Source organism: Diadema setosum, chromosome 1 (assembly GCF_964275005.1).
Source record: "Diadema setosum chromosome 1, eeDiaSeto1, whole genome shotgun sequence".
NCBI lineage: Eukaryota > Metazoa > Echinodermata > Echinoidea > Diadematoida > Diadematidae > Diadema > Diadema setosum.
In genome coordinates, this window is record NC_092685.1 from 28,753,666 (window position 1) to 28,769,923 (window position 16,258).

The 16,258-nt window shown below is 38.5% G+C and overlaps 1 protein-coding gene across 1 annotated transcript in view; it reads right to left on the reverse strand.

Moving 5' to 3' along the window:
- Positions 1-714: 714 nt before the first annotated feature.
- The window catches only part of LOC140229290 (vam6/Vps39-like protein), a 98,289-nt gene continuing 82,745 nt past the window's right edge, over positions 715-16,258 (reverse strand). The window contains exon 20 of the mRNA XM_072309568.1: positions 715-1,584. Coding sequence (XP_072165669.1) covers positions 1,408-1,584 — 177 coding nt within the window. The 3' untranslated portion in view covers positions 715-1,407. The remainder of the gene's footprint in view (positions 1,585-16,258) is intronic.

Here is a 16,258-nt window from a genome sequence, read left to right on the forward strand (position 1 = left end):
AAAGGCTGTCGGCTCCACTTCGAGAAAATGTAATGCCACAAAAAAATCTTGCTTTACAGTATATAGATACTACAAACTTACTCATCTCTATGTTTAAATTGCTTGCAGGTGTGTGAAGATGTGTCAGTCTCTGTGTTAGTATGTCTGTTTTCACATTTACAGTGACAGTGGGCTTCTTATACATGTACATGACCATATATACAAATCATGTTGATATGAAGGCGATACCATTTAACTAACCAATTGATGCAGTGTTTGGCAAAATTGACTGTGCAAAGTAAAAAAGGGTGGGGTTGGGCATTCTATACTTCCAATGCCCTCTAGAAAACAACTGGCCCCTTTACACACACTGAAAAAGCGTGAGTCGAGTCGTGTTTAAAATCATGATTTTTGGTGCTCTGGTTCACACATAGACAGACAAGAAAAAAAAAATCGCGATCCAACTTGCATCAGTTCCTGAATAATTATCTTGACTCAAATCACAACAGTTCAAGTGAGGGCAAACTGTGAGTATGGGAGTCCCTTGAGTTGACCTGACTTTGCCTTAATACAGATCAGTGCTTTGAACTGACTGTCCCAGCGTGTCCTAGAGCCTTGCATTACGGGATATAAAACATTTGCATGATTTTAATTGCACACCGTTCATACACAATTCACAGTGCAAATAACTGCAAACCCCAGCATGGCTATTTTGGAAACATCACATTGGTGGTGCGCAGATTGCAATTTGAATCTCACTAACAGTCGTGATTATTATGTCCACACATTAATGAAAAAAAAAATTGCAAAGTGCGATGCAAATAATCGCAACTATTGGTGGCTGTGTGAATGGACCTAATGTGACAAAGATCTGAAAATTCACATGGGCATGCAAATCTCCTTTCAGCCCACACATTGCTATATGAGGGAACACTAAGACAATGATAAAGGAGACAATATACACACAGGTAAACTATACAACCCCTGGGATTGTAATCAGGAGAATGATTGTAGTGGCAAGTCTCTTCATTGTGCAACAAGCAAGGTATACTGGAGTGGCTGATATTAACAGAAAGTAGTGTACCATGTCCAACACTTCTTGCTTCACACAGCAGTTGAGTATCATGGAAATATTTGCCTCTGCATACATGAAGTATGAAAACATGTTAAAGAGAGCTACGGACACATTTGGCATGATATGTCATCACTGGATCTCACTTTCACTCCAAGGCAAGAAGTTTAAAAAACAATTTTTTGAGGCTAAAAACAACGACAAAACCTAGTTTGCATACCTACTTGTTATGTGATTCACATGGGCAGAAATATAGCAGTGCATTTTTTCCTTAATCGTCATTGTGATAAGAAGGAAAGTAATACAAAGGTCGAGTTTATAAAAAGAAGTCTGAATGCCAGTGTTGTCATGTAATGTCATGTCGGCTCTACGGGGCAGACGTCAGGATCTTTACAGCAGTAGTAGTGGACGATGACCTCATTGGGATACCGGGCGAAGGCGCTGTTGCCGATACGCCTCTTGCAGACTGCACAGTTCTTCTCGTCGTTGATGACGCAACGTTTGCTCTGGTAGTGGATGTGTTGCTCACGGACCTGGATAAAGATGAGGGCGAGAGGAGCAAAACATGGTTTATTTTCAAACAACACAGTGAATTCTTGTTTTCGTTTTCCATACCGAAAATCATCTTGAAAGTGCTACTGTCACTATGAAATTTGGGAAGGAAATACAATGATGCCAAGTTTACGATGAAAGTAGTTGAATCATTGCAAAGAAAACAACACCTTTTATATGTTTGGAGACATGCACAGCTTCTCTTTTTCCCGTTCTCCTCATCTGAATAAAACAAATGGGAGGGAATTGAACGGATGAACCGAAATGTATGAATCACCTTACAAGTCTGTGTAGTCCCACCTTTGCACAAGAGTGAGTACTTTGTATTTAACAGCTAGCCCAACTGGAGGCAGTATGAACGTTTTACAGGGAAAATCACAACATTGCATAATCATCATAAAAAAAAATCCACACAAAAGCAAACAGCATACTTCTCGAAATCTTTAGAGTTGTGAAACTCTATGTATGTCTAAGTATACTTGGTGACCCAAAGTCCGGTGAGAAAAAAAGAATGGTGGATATACTGTATATGCCATATATTTCGTGAGTCTAAATTTTTGCGAATCGGGAATTCCCGACGATTTCGCGAGTGGTTAAATTAGTGATCATGGAGTCCTTTACTGAACGGAGAAGCGTACGTGAGTATGTCACATTCACATCGGGATCAGAGTCAATATTTTCGCATGTCTTTAATTTCGCGAATAGCACCTGACTCGCAAAATTCGCGAAAATAAAAACCTCGCGAAATATTCAGCGTATACAGTAGCTGTCAGTCACATAACCAAGGCCTGTTTAGACTGCTTTATCTCCACTCAACTACACATACCGGTACTTTCTGCCTGTTTTGGATGGCTGTAAGCATAGCAGTTCAGAAGATGTGCTATTCTCACTCCTCTATTTATCAACTGCCCTTTTTCCCCTGTCTCTCAGTCCTCTCACTCTGCCTTTTCACATCTCTTCCACTCCTTCACACATGAAAGGGTCAGACAAATCGTTGCGACCCCAATGTTTGCGAAGCGTCCGGTCCCCAAGAAGGAGACAACTTCAGTCTGGTGTGCAGGTCATCCAGCTGCCTCCGTAGATCTATTCAGCTGCATGGTCTTACTTAGCAAGAGCCTAAGGGGAATCCACAGACCTAACGAAAGGCTATTTTGTGCTCCCTTGATTAAAGAATTACATTAGCACGCATTTCTTTTCTGTTGTGGGCAGAATATTTCCACCGTCATTCTATGTTCTCATTCATAGGGTGTCATGCATACTTATGTAATAACAGTATAGTTATTGGATAGATGATGCTGTCAAATTTCTTTTGCTGCATTCAGTCTTACACTTACATTCTAAGTACCCCCTACTTTAATTGTTGTATGTTGATTTATTTACTTTTTTTAAAGTAAAATGTCAAGGAAGTGATTAAAATGGGACAACAGGCAATGTCAAAATTTACAGCCTTGAAAAAGGAAAAAAAATACTTACTGTAAAAGTGGAAATTTTCGCGGTGTTGAAATTTTCGCGCATTTCGCGCAACCAGAAACTTGCGCGAAAATAAAAACATGCGAATATTTTTGCTTGCCCTACGTTCCTGTGCGTGATGTCTTGATTCCGCGGAATTAAAAACACGCGAAACTCTTCTAACCCGGCCTAGCGCGAAAAATTAGTCGCGCGAAAATATCCACTTTTACAGTAAGTGTAGCTGTCTGAGTGTTATCAAAAAGTCATGGAGTATGAAAATACAGTATATTAGCAGTTACTTCTGAGGAATATTGTTTTATTTATTTATTTTTTTTTTTACTCCATTGGCTAGCCACTACTGGATAAGCAGTTTTCAGCAGCTTTTTTTTTGTTGCTACATTTATTTTTCTTTTTTTCATATAACTACCTGGAAAATTCTGATCCTTACTATGTAATAGGTTTGGGAATACCGTTTCTGATTCAGGAGGAGTGATAAAACCACATTATTTGCTTTTTAAACCACTGACACAATTACAAAGGCTATTATCTCACCAAGCTTGATGTAGTATTTAGACCTTGTTTGCACTTGTATTTACTTGCCAGCCAAAATGCTGTTAGACACACACCAAGGACATCAATGTGTTTCTTGACCATCTACTAGGAATGTCATATGCTTATTATTATGCCACAAGATGATTTTGAAAGAACACTCATTTGTTCACACAAAGTGAAGATATCCTGAAAATACTGTGCAACTTGTATTCTTACCATCTCATTACCACACCATAATACGACACACACATACAACTTGAATGACTTGAATGAAAATTGAGATGTACATGACCAAAAAACCAAAAACCAAAACAAACACACCAAACACAAAACTCATGATGAGTATTTAGTCATTGTCACTGCTTGAAGGCCATTAACCTTCAGAAAGTCCCAATAACATAGTAGCTTGTTATGTCTGTGGACAGATGTTGCCCGATCATTGTTTCAAACAGTCCTTATTGTCATTAACATGACATAATACCACTCCTTCCCCTACCCTCAGAAAAACGATTGCAAAACCACCAGAAGTGCTTAAAGGGGAAGGCTAGTAACTGATCAGTGGGAATCAGTGGAAATGCTGGGAGATGATTGTTCCAATCCTTATGGGATTCATTCAAGAGTTCATTGTATATCTATTGTTGTGTGAAAATGATTTGCTTCAAAATGGTCTCATATTCAAGTAATGTGCAGTTTAATACTTCCAGGTTAGCGTCCCTGGTCAGTGACGGAGCATTAATCTGCACATTACTTGAATATGAGACCGTTCTGAAGCAAATCATTTTCACACAACAATAGATATACAATGAACTCTTGAATGAATCCAATAAGGATTGGAACAATCATCTCCCAGCATTTCCACTGATTCCCACTGATCAGTTACTAGCCTTCCCCTTTAAAGCAACTTATAACTTTTTTTTTTTAACAAAAAGTCCTATCTGTCATGTGGTAAGAGCTTTTTGTTTGGTCAATACTTCTATTTGCAGGCTCAATGCATTTGATGATGAGAATATATAGACAATACTGTTAACACTGCTTTTGCTGATTTTGACACACTACCGGTAAGCAGGCTTTAACATGGCATCACATTAGAAATGACAGCTGCCTTAGTATCCTACCTTAGTTGGAGTTTGTTTTCTTCCTTACCTAGATACATTTTTATAGCACAGCTGCTATATGCATTATTTTTATAATCTTCCACACTGAAATAGGAGACTCTTGTCTGTTTGATTTCTCTTAAGATTATTTAGAGAGAAATAAGAGAAGGGGAAAAAAGATCTTGCATTTGTAGGTCTACTTTGATAGTTTGACGATGAGAATACTGGTGATTTATCTGACTCTGCACCTATCTTCCAAGCTATCCACTGACGAGTCTCTTTATCCATCAATCTATTCACCTATATGATGTAATTGGCTTTGACCACTGTGTCAATTAGTGTCAGCAGTATCCCTGATGATATGCTTTTGTTCATGTTACAAATGATAGTGGGGCAAAACACTCAAGATGTACTGAGAATAAATTGACTGTAGCAAACCAAAGGTGACTAAACAGCGGAGAATATTCTTCTAATTGTTTCTCACATAACGGTCAACCTTTCTTTCTCTCTCCCTCTCTCTCTCTTTCTTCATGGTCAGCCAAGCTGTAAGTCAGTGGTCAAGTACTCAATGGAATGTTACAAAGAGGATTGACATCAGATTAGCTGGGATGGAATAGGATTAGTTGACAATGAGCTGTCATCCAAAGAGCTCTGAGTTTTCTCCACCCTGGGAGGGAAATCTGCCAGGAGGGACGTCGTCGTCCAACCTGAAAAACCTCCCTCAATGCTGCTCTTTATCGTTGATCTGTCTATTTCTTCCTGAAGTCTTGGACCCGTTGGGCTATAATTGTGCTCAGGCTTAGCGCTGCACGTGTTGGATGGGGCGCACCTTTCTATTGTCATCATTGTTACAGTAGTAAACTTCTGAGACTCTCTCACGAACATCGCTCTATCAATACATAGGCCCTTATATTCAGAAATTATCGTTTGCCTCACTGTATTGAATCATTTTCCACACTTGAAAAGATGCATATGATTGCTCTCCCAGCTGCCGAGCTCTATTTATCTCAAATGAAGATAAATGGGAAAATATCAAGCATCGAGTCAAAGAAAAGCATGAAAGTGTGTACACACTACAGGAATGGACACAAGTAAAGTGAAGACAGTGTAGACAAAGGGATAAGGGTAAAGTTAGATGACACTTAATGTTCACATTCACTGCAGCAAAACACCCACTACATCCAGAGGATGACTGCCCAGAAGTGGCTTCTAGGGCACTTCAACTGCATCCCCCTGTATGGATGCCCCATTTTCTGGCGATGAGAGATTCCGTATAAATCTGAACAACATGTATGTTTATTGAATCCAGGTTATATGAAGTACTATCTCAGACCTTTGGTGAACATAACAAACATAAACGCAAACAGCCACTAGAATAAATGACTACCTGATGGACAGATCTCTCTGTAAATTGTACACTTTAAAATAGTTCTAGGCGTACTCCTTGCTTCTTATGAAGCCATAAGATTCTGCTAACTAAATTAAATTCATCCAAGACAGTACATACACTTTCATGTATCATGTTTTTTTCTTTGCATCTTGCACTACCCCCTCTGCCTTCCTAGGCAAAAAGGAGCCAAATTTGTTAGATATTGGTTTGGACAATCCTCAAATCCAGCTTAAAAACAGGAAATGATCCTTTAAAATGAAATTTCTTCTCTCAGCCTAACTCTATTTGAGGTGTAAACTAGCCACAGAATCAATGCCATCTGTCATCTACAGTATGGTAACTCGGAATACAAGAGCCTGCATCTTGTGCTTCTGTACTGCCCTTCAGAGACTAAAATGTTAGTCGCCGCTGCAAGTTCACATCACCTTTAGATTGCAGTATTTAAGTATCTATTACTTCCTTCCCTGCAGGGTTTAAAACATGTCCAAATTAAGAATTTTTCTTTTTTCCTGCAATGTTAATCTTTAACAAAGAACCCCCCCCCCAAAAAAAAAAAAAAAAAAATCTGAGACTGATATTACAGGACTGAAGTATCATTCATCATAAAGCAGAGTAAATTATGTTCATCTTAGACTGATTTCATAAATCATAATTCCATTTCGAATGTGACCACATGACCATGAATGTGTTATTCTTGGCCTAATTCCAGCTTTAACAACAGCAACAACAAAATGCACATGATGAAAGCATGCTGAGCAAAGTGAATTGTTTAGATAGGGCTTTGCCGGCCTGAAAAGTATACAAGATATTTTACAAAAGTATAATCAATGCAATACTGCCCGACAAATTCTTGACTAAACTGACCCATATAATAATCATTGATGAAAGTGATTGATCTTGTGAAGTACACATGTTGGCACATCAGGAGGTACAAACGACCAAAATGGAACAAATTGCCTTAAAAAATCCAACCACCTGTATTACACTGTTGGTGGGTAAAATCACCAAAAATCCTGCTCAAATTTCATCACAATATGCAGACTAGTGAGTCAGAGACGGTGATGTTACATGCCGCTCATCTGCAAACATCCACTGGCGGAGCTGCTTTCCAAGTCTGTGTCCGCCCTTGACGCAAATTGTCTAGACAATATCTGGGAGATGGGAGCTTTACTTTGGCCTCCCTTGAAATGACGAGGCAACTAATGAAGAGAAGAGCAGAAGTGATAGAGAGAACGAGAGAAAGAGAGAGAGAGGGATAGAAAGAGTAAGGATGGCATGCAGGAAGGGAGAACAAGGAAAGGAGATTATGAATATAAATGATACAATAAATGAGAGTAAATAATAAAAGGATTGACAAACTGATAGAGCCAGTAAGAGAGATAGATAGATAGATAGATAGATAGACAGATAAATGGAGGAAGAGAAATAGAGAGAAATATATCACACACAATAGTGTAGACAGAATAAGGAAGATATAGAAAGGGGGTAGCGTAGGGAAGAAACAGGTGCTGAATAAAAATGAAAGAGTAACTGATGAAAAGAAGGATGAGAATGACAAGAACAATCTAATACACAAAGGCAAGAGAAGGTGAATGAGATAGTGAGAGAGGAAGATTAAGAAAAGGAGAGAGGGGGGAGAGAAGATACGAAGATGGGGTGCCGAAAATGAATGATTCATTGTAGCTCTTCAAGGCATGACTCATGAGTTAATGCAGCCCTGTTTCTGGGCTACTGCCGCTGCTTGGGGTGGCCAATTCTTCAACACTGTGGAGGAGGCAACGGCATTCATTAGCATTTCTATAAGGCCCTGAGTGATCCCTATTAGAACTTCTTTCCTGAAATGAACTGTAGCTCACAAACAGATCAAGTGTGTAAGTGCTGAGGGATTAATACATAAATAACCAACACAGAAATGAAAAAAAAAAATGAAAATGTTATACCATATCTTATTTAATGAGCAGTCTTCTAAAAGTCACTTGCATGTGCTTTTCTTCTGTTTTTCTTGACACATTACAATATTCTCACTCTAAATTGTCTGCATGCATAACATCTTAAATGTATTCATATCTCATCCTTACGGTACAACTATTCCCCCCCCCCCAAAAAAAAAAAAAAAAAAATCTCATCTACTGCCTCATCACAGAGGTGTCAGGTGATATGCATTCTCTTAACCTGATTTATTTTAAATGTTCCATGAAAAAAAAAAAAAGTTGTCTATCACCACAGTGAGCCTTTTAAAGTAAAGGCAGAAAGCCTAAAAAGCCACAAAACTTTACACCTGAGATTTTCATTCACAATAGTCACTTCAATTTGTAACATTGAATACATACAAGCATGCTATATTTGTATGTCAATGCCATGGACGTTATGTCTAAAGTGATGACAAAAAAAATACATATTGGCAAAAGATTACACATGATATTCATAATCAAACAATGTGACATACAGTAATAATTGATTTGTTGGCCCTCCAAAATGAGGTATACTCAGTGACATACTTACAAAATGTAAAATTGTAATGATTAAAACCATGCATGATTTCTTGGTACATTATCATCATGTACACATTGCAAATGCCATAACAAAGGGAGTCGTGATGTGCACAACAACAACTAGTACTTCACAAATTTGATGGAAATATTGCTCATGTTGTTCAGACCAGGGGCTGTGTTGGCAAAGAAAACAACAACACCAAACAAAATAAAAATGAACAAATACATCATCCCAGGTGTTGGGAATTCCAGGGCTGAAATATGTTGAGGCAGAATGATTACATTTTCCAACAATGGCCAAGATTCTCCATGGTATGCAGAGTGTTCTGAGGAGACTTTCAACAACAATGGCTGGGTTCGATCAATCAAAGCAGTAACACATTATTACAACAAAGGAAGAATTCAGAGCAGACCGACAATTTCAATGTCATTCCCTGCAATCAATCTGCAAGAGTCTCTATTTCTATATCTCTCTCCAACAATCAAGTTGTATGTACCAGGATGATGGAGAACATAGAACTGAAATGTGTTCAAACATTACCTGGAAATATTTTTATTTCAAAAGTAACAATGCAAGATCTCCTTTTTTTTTTTGTACACTATAAATAGGAATGGTTTCAGGCTTTGTGACTTCTAAGAAAATAACAGAAGTTAGAAAGACTGCTGAATGAGGATTTTGAAAGGACTGGAAATAGTATACAAATATACTTTGCCTTGAGAGTTTCTGGTTAAAACTATGGGCAGAGGCGACTCCGAATTATTAATATTCACTAAGGGGCGCAGATCCAAAGTGAATAGTTCTTTTGGAGGCACCGAGGCCTATGGTTTTAATCAGAAACTCGAAATTAAGCAGAGTGTACTTGTTTCATATTTTGGATAAAAAATGTAAATGAAAGAAGGGGAAAATGTGAGGCGAGAAGTTGCATAGTGGATGGAATGTTGTGGAGGGATCCTACACTGACCGTATGAAGCAGTGTACAATGTCAGAACTGCTTTGTGATGTCACAATTTTCTTGTTAGAAATTGTTACATTTCACAGAGTGACGGTACAAAGCAGCATGTGATGTCAGAATTGCTTTGTGAGGTCACACCTGCTTTGTGACATCATTTCACAAATAGTATACTATTTGGAAAATAACAATGAAAGTGATGTCATTTTGAAAATAGTATGCCCATGGAGTGTCCAGCATGTCAACATTCTGACATAGCTGAAAATACCTATAATCACACGAAGTTCTTTCAACCAATCACTATAGAAGATACATTTTTGATTCAAGATATAATAACTGCTATTCATTGATGTCACTTTGAAGCTCTATGACGGACACTGCAAGCATGTATGCTGATTTTTTTTTTTTTTTTTTGTCTTTCTTGGTACATTAGAATTCACATCAGAAAAAAATCTTGAAAACAACAAGTTGACTGCTTCAAAAGAAGCTTCTTACTTACAGGGGGAAAAAATCAATGTGGAAAACAGCAATTGGTAGGCCCCTAATGATAGCAATGAAAGCTCAAATGCAGTGTGATTATACCTATTAGTCCTAAACTGCATGTTAGTGAGGAGAATAAATCTGCCAGTTACGAGACAGAAATAATTGCATAATCAAAACCAATACTCTACAGCTGTTATCTGCATTAAAATGTCTGCGTAATATTTCTGCTCAGTGCAGCATTTTTTCTTTTTCTCCTGAAATAACAGCTGCTGTAGTGAACATGGAGGAGAATATAAGCAGTATTCATTTATACAGAAGTATCTGGAAGAATCCCCTCCTCCTTTTTACAGGAGTGTAGAAATGTCCTTGTGAGACAGCCAATCTGGATACCATGCATACATCATCTTGTAACATTCCATATAAATTTATGCAAAATTTCCTCTCATTTCTTTCTCTTTATGCAACTGTTTGTTACTGTAAAACACGATATATTCGCGGCATGAAAATTTCACGAATTGGAGCCGACGGCCTTTCTCGCAGCATGAAATTTTCGCCAACTGCCACTGGCATCCAATGCATATTGTGTAGGCAAGAACTTTTGCATGCATTTTAATTTTGCGAATGTTGGCACTTGCGAAATTAGTGAAATTAAAACGCATGCGAACATTCCTCGTTTTAAAAAAAAAAAAATTAATTGTGCCTGTGACAAAAAGGAAAATGTCAATGCTTGGTCATTCCTTTGTCCCGTGATTATGTTTAACAATAACAGTAGTGCACTGGTGAAACACAGGATGCGACTTTGACCACAGATCCCCTTCCCACCAAATTCCCCGCAGTCTGGACAGATATCTACGACTAATCCTCCCTGGAAATTCCCTGAGCTCAGTAGCGAGACCTCCGAAGTACAAGCCTCTTGTTTGAACGGAAGCGCAAACTGCTGATCATGAGTCGAAAAGAGCTGCTAGGGCACGACTCGTGGAGAGACAAAAAAAGTGTTCCTCCATCATGATAATGGGAAATGTACATCAATGCTAACAAAAAGCAGACAAGGCACGTCTCACTGTCAACACAGAGTTCATCGTTAGATTCTGTGGATAGGAGTCTTATCATAATGGTCTTGCCACCAGGAAATAATGACAATGAACAATTGCAACCTTGCGTCACATGAAAGAATACTGATCTTTTCTACTCAACTGTTATCATGTGTTCATGGGAGACATTATAAAAAGGTCTGGATGCACAGGTTTTGTAGCAAAATCATTTCAGGTACCAAGATATTACTGATCAGATTATTGCAACAACATTTATAACAATTCAGGTTTTGCAAGAAAATGAAATGATTTCATCAGTTCCAAAATGCCTACATTGCACATTTGTGTCTGTGTTAATCAGAAGTGATTTCTAGCAAGTTTGAGTTATTTCGTTCAAATTTGGGAATCTTCTTGATTAGGGTGTATTGCTGCCTCTCCCTAGATAAATGCCTGTTAAACCCCCCCCCCCCCAAAAAAAAAAAAAAAACAACAACAACAACAACCTTCACCTGGGTATTCATGTCAAACAGGCATTTATCAGCTGCAAGGGTTACAGTTGAGAAATGCTTTATAGAGGCTGCAAAACTTTTTGCCTTCCAAAAGCACGCAGAGTATACATGTGCCCGCAACCATGTGTTCGCTCATGTATCGATTCCATAGAAGATTTCACATTTATTTTATTGCAATACCTCAGCTAGCTTTCACATGTTTCATCTGCATTTCAGATGTCGAAGTGTGATTCATAGTATTTCATTTCATTTTCATTTCATTTTCATGTATATTATGCAAAAATTCTTTCAACAAGCAATTTTCCTAGCTCCTGTGTGAAAGGGCATTATCACAGCACATCTGATTGTTTCTCACAAACTGGTGTACGGAAAACAGCATGCCTTGCATTATTTCAAGAAAAAGCATATTACAGCAAGTGGTAATCTTACCATTTGCTACAATGTCGTTCCTGTTGTGAGGACAAGTGGGATTTGTGAAGCCTTGACACAAGAATACACACATGATGTATCAATTAAAAGTAAATGCCAGGTTATTATCATCTCGCGGCTGCGAAGCCGTTTGGTGAGCTCTGCAGAGCTCTGCAAAGCTACGGGATACTGCCATGCGACATGATAGACAAGCATGAATAGCTGGCCAATATATTTGGGTCACAATGAGCGGTAATTCACTCCTTTCCACCTCATAGCACTGCCTGCACTAGGGTCATGCCACAAGCTATGCTTTATTCTGACGGTGTGTACAAGAAGGGAGTGTGAGCTATTTGGAGCATTTCTAAGTAATTGTGGATGAAATGTCAAGGGCACGGCTGCACCGGGCCATTTGGAGTCACATCTGTCAACGTTTAATAATCATACATGTCATAGATTGAGTGGATGGAAATCCTCTGTGATCAAAACCTCGATAAGCCGAGAGCTAATGTATAAATCTGACACCTTTTTGACACCAAACTGCCTCTTGTTGGTGAATGCCTCCATCATTCATGCTAATATGCCCTTTCTGCAAAAATGTGGACAAAGTTAGAAGTCTTTCCATTGAGGAATTATTATATCTCTGACCATGGATAAAATACGTTGCTGTGAATCCTGACTTGATTTACAATAATTGCCTAAATTGAAAGTAATGGAAGACAATCGATTTGATAGTGACTGTAATTATAACTACCTGCAGGTCATTCAAGCACGTCTCTGATTTCGCAATCTATTTTTATTACCTAGTTGGTCCTGGACAATGTCTACAGCTATTTGAGGATGTCTCAGGAAGCTGGATAATATTTCATGTCATCATGCGAGAACTGATTCTGATCACAAGTTGCTGGTAATAAGCATTTTGTTCTTGGCCAGTTTTCAACTTCAGACTGAAAAAAAGAAGAAGTTAGAATTATGTTGTGTGTCAGAAAGTTATTCATTTTGTTTGGTACAGCTGGGCTGCTGACAACGCCACTATGAGTTGTACTGGAGGTTGTTGTGGTGGTGGTGGTAGTAGCAATTCTTTCCCTTGGTATTTCCATTCCATTGTCTCATTATTTCTTTGCCCAAAATCTTTTTTTTTTCTTCCTTCTGTTCTGCAAGCACTATTCTCTTCCTCCTCTCTTTTCTTGAATGGAAAGTTACTATAGGCCCGTTCACAAACAACGAAAATCGAAATTTCAATCGCGATCAAAATTTCATTTTTTTTTCCGACCGTTCATACACAGGGAAAAATCGCACTTCGCAGCAAGGAAAGAACGATCAGTGGCTAAACTGCGCATGCGTGAAACTTGCATGACCGAAGACTGACCCCGCCCGCAGTCCCATGAGTTTCGCACGCGCTACGAACGATGGGATTAAAAATACCGATTTCCGAATCTCGATCGCGCTCACACACGCAACGCTTGGCAAAATAATCGCGATTATTCTGAAAAATCGCACTAATAGTGCGAGTTGGATCGCGATAAGGATCGCGGTAATTAGTGAGATTTTTCTGTCCACACTGGAAAAAATTTCGAAATTTTGATCGCGATAAGAAAATCGATTTTTAAATCGCACTTTTTCCCTTGTGTGTGAACGGGCCTTATGTTATCTTGGCAAACTTGTCTCAGCGTTTCACATGATGTTATCTTGAGATAGAGTAAAAACTTTGTTTACATCTGTTGCACTAACTGCATCTGCCATCTCTTCTCCAAAAGACAAATGGTGTGACAATGAAGCCCAGTTTTTCACTGCTTTATAGTTTCCAAATGTGACTTCTGGTCAGTTTAATGGTCAAGCATCCATATCTTACCAAGATCACAGTAAATGCCTTGTAACACTTCAATCAAGCTAGTTTTTAACAAAGTTAGACACCTCTGCAATGACTAAATTTTCAGACACTCATTGTACATTCTATTCCATTTAAAAGTTAGAAACTTTTGGTCTCAGTAGTCATAATCATTACAAACATGGCACTATCTAGTGAATCATTAAAAGTGTACATTTTGCACAGGAATATTGATTTTGTCATAAAAAATATATACATGTACATGCCAAACAATCTCCTTGAGCAGAATTGTCTGACAGATTTACTGCCAAATTTTTCTCTCCTGCGATAAAGAAGAACATGCGATGAGGTACATACATGCCATTTAACAAAAATGAAACTGGGTTAACCCAATTTTCCAACGATGTCTAGTGCCTCTTCCATGGAAGCGAGACTTCTTCAGCCATGCTGTTTTTCAGGTTGCATCTGATACTATAAGGGGTTGGGTGGGGTGGGGTACCCACAGGAGGGAACATATATCTTCCACAGAAAGACCTATGGGGGCTAGTCAATAAGAAAATGAAAGCAAGAAATTAGATGTCACATGATCAGGGGCATTTTAAATCTTCTGACCTCAAAGTGCAAGCATTCCATCAGAACTCTCTATTCCAAAAGATCACTGCTTTTAAGCCCTATGATACTGCAAAACCAGACATTTTCCCCATGAATGAAACTTTTACTAACATGTGAGGAGCCAAGATTGGCAAAAGTAAAGTGCATTAGCAAAAATTTTTGTCGACAATCATTGAATGCCAGTGGCAAATTCACAAAAGTTTCATGTTGCAAATGTTTCTGGTTTTACAATATACGAAAATGAGAAAAAACCCCCCACAAAAACCACCCCGAAACCAAAACCCCACACTAAATATTATCATGCTGTGCTCTATCTTCCGATACAATGAAAGAGGACTTCCAGTAGCACAACAAAGGTACCGGTAACTTTCGGATGAAGACCTTGTTAATACCCTATTTGTATTTAACTATAACAGACTTAAAAGCTTGCTGTTCAGATTAAAAAAACAAAAACAAAAACAGCAGTGTCCCTGCAATGCCTGTACATGTATCTGTCCCTATTGCTGCCTTGATAGAATGCGTTGTTTTCAGCTACTCTTTTTGTAACTTGCTTGAGGTTTTATTGAATTTCATACATAATCATCAAGTCACCATAACTCTCTATATACCATATGCAGACCCTTTCATCCCAAATATATTTTTACATGGGATATTAGCCTTATAGACCTACTAACATCACTGTTTTGACTGGGGGGTTCTCTTCACTTTTTACCAGACTACTTTCCAAAATCTAATCCTGTTTATTACAGCCATCTTCAATTTTTGTCATGCATGCTTGTGTCAATGTCTGAACATCCGACTCTCTAAAAATGCTAGTATGTTGTAGGTCTCTATTCACCTCCCCTCCCCCCCCCCCCCCCACTTCTCACAGGAAACCAAGTTCTGCTTTTGTTTAGACTCTGTGAATAGCATTTCGCCCCTGTCATAGCACCCTGGGTGCCCATTCTGTCACCGGCTATTACCTCTCAAACAATAAGAAAGGTGGGGAGTGGCAATTTGTAACTGTCATCTCCAGTGTCCGGACCGCATGTATCAGCAGCGGGGGCGCGGAAATTCCCCCCAATTCTGCTCAACATCGCTTAGCCAATGTTTGAGGGGTGGGTGGGTGGAGTGGGGAGCTAAAACGATCACTTATGTCTGAACATCATACGGCTGACATTTGGTTGCTACCACAATGGGATTGAATCTGACTGGAGGGCTTCCATGCCCTTATCACTTTTATCTCTCTTTTCTTGTTTTTTTTTGTACATGTCATATTCAGTTGTTTTTTCTTTCTTTTCTTTTTTTGAGCTTGAGATATGACAATTCTGCATGCTGTCTCCGAAGAGGAAATTTGGGATTTGCCACAAATTATGCTCAGCACACAGCACATGAATCTGCATCTTTCTCTCCTACGTAGTCATACACATCTAACTTTCAAACTCCAAAAATGATGTCTAATTTGAAAGTGAAGTCCGTGTGACATATCAAAACAGTTTCTATCATCATAAATCTCGCTTCTTTACTTATTGCATGGCATGGGAAAGTGATAATCTAATATTGAGCATACCATCCTTCAAATTAACATCCTACCCTGGATTGGATAACTATAGAATCATGACATTTTTGCCAGAGCTAAATGAACTATTGTAGAAATAGGGTGCTTTTGGTAATCAATATTTAGCATGGTATCACATTTAGTTTGCTGCTTCTCGCTTTGGTAGATATAAACTCTCATATGTGCAAATAAATTTGGTAAAACTTGGGGCTCATTTTAACTTGATTCTTGCAAAAAGTATAAAAAATCAGAAGCTTTTTATATATAAATAAACATTACTATATCTTAACCCATTCCATACTAAATTGTGAAATCCCCAT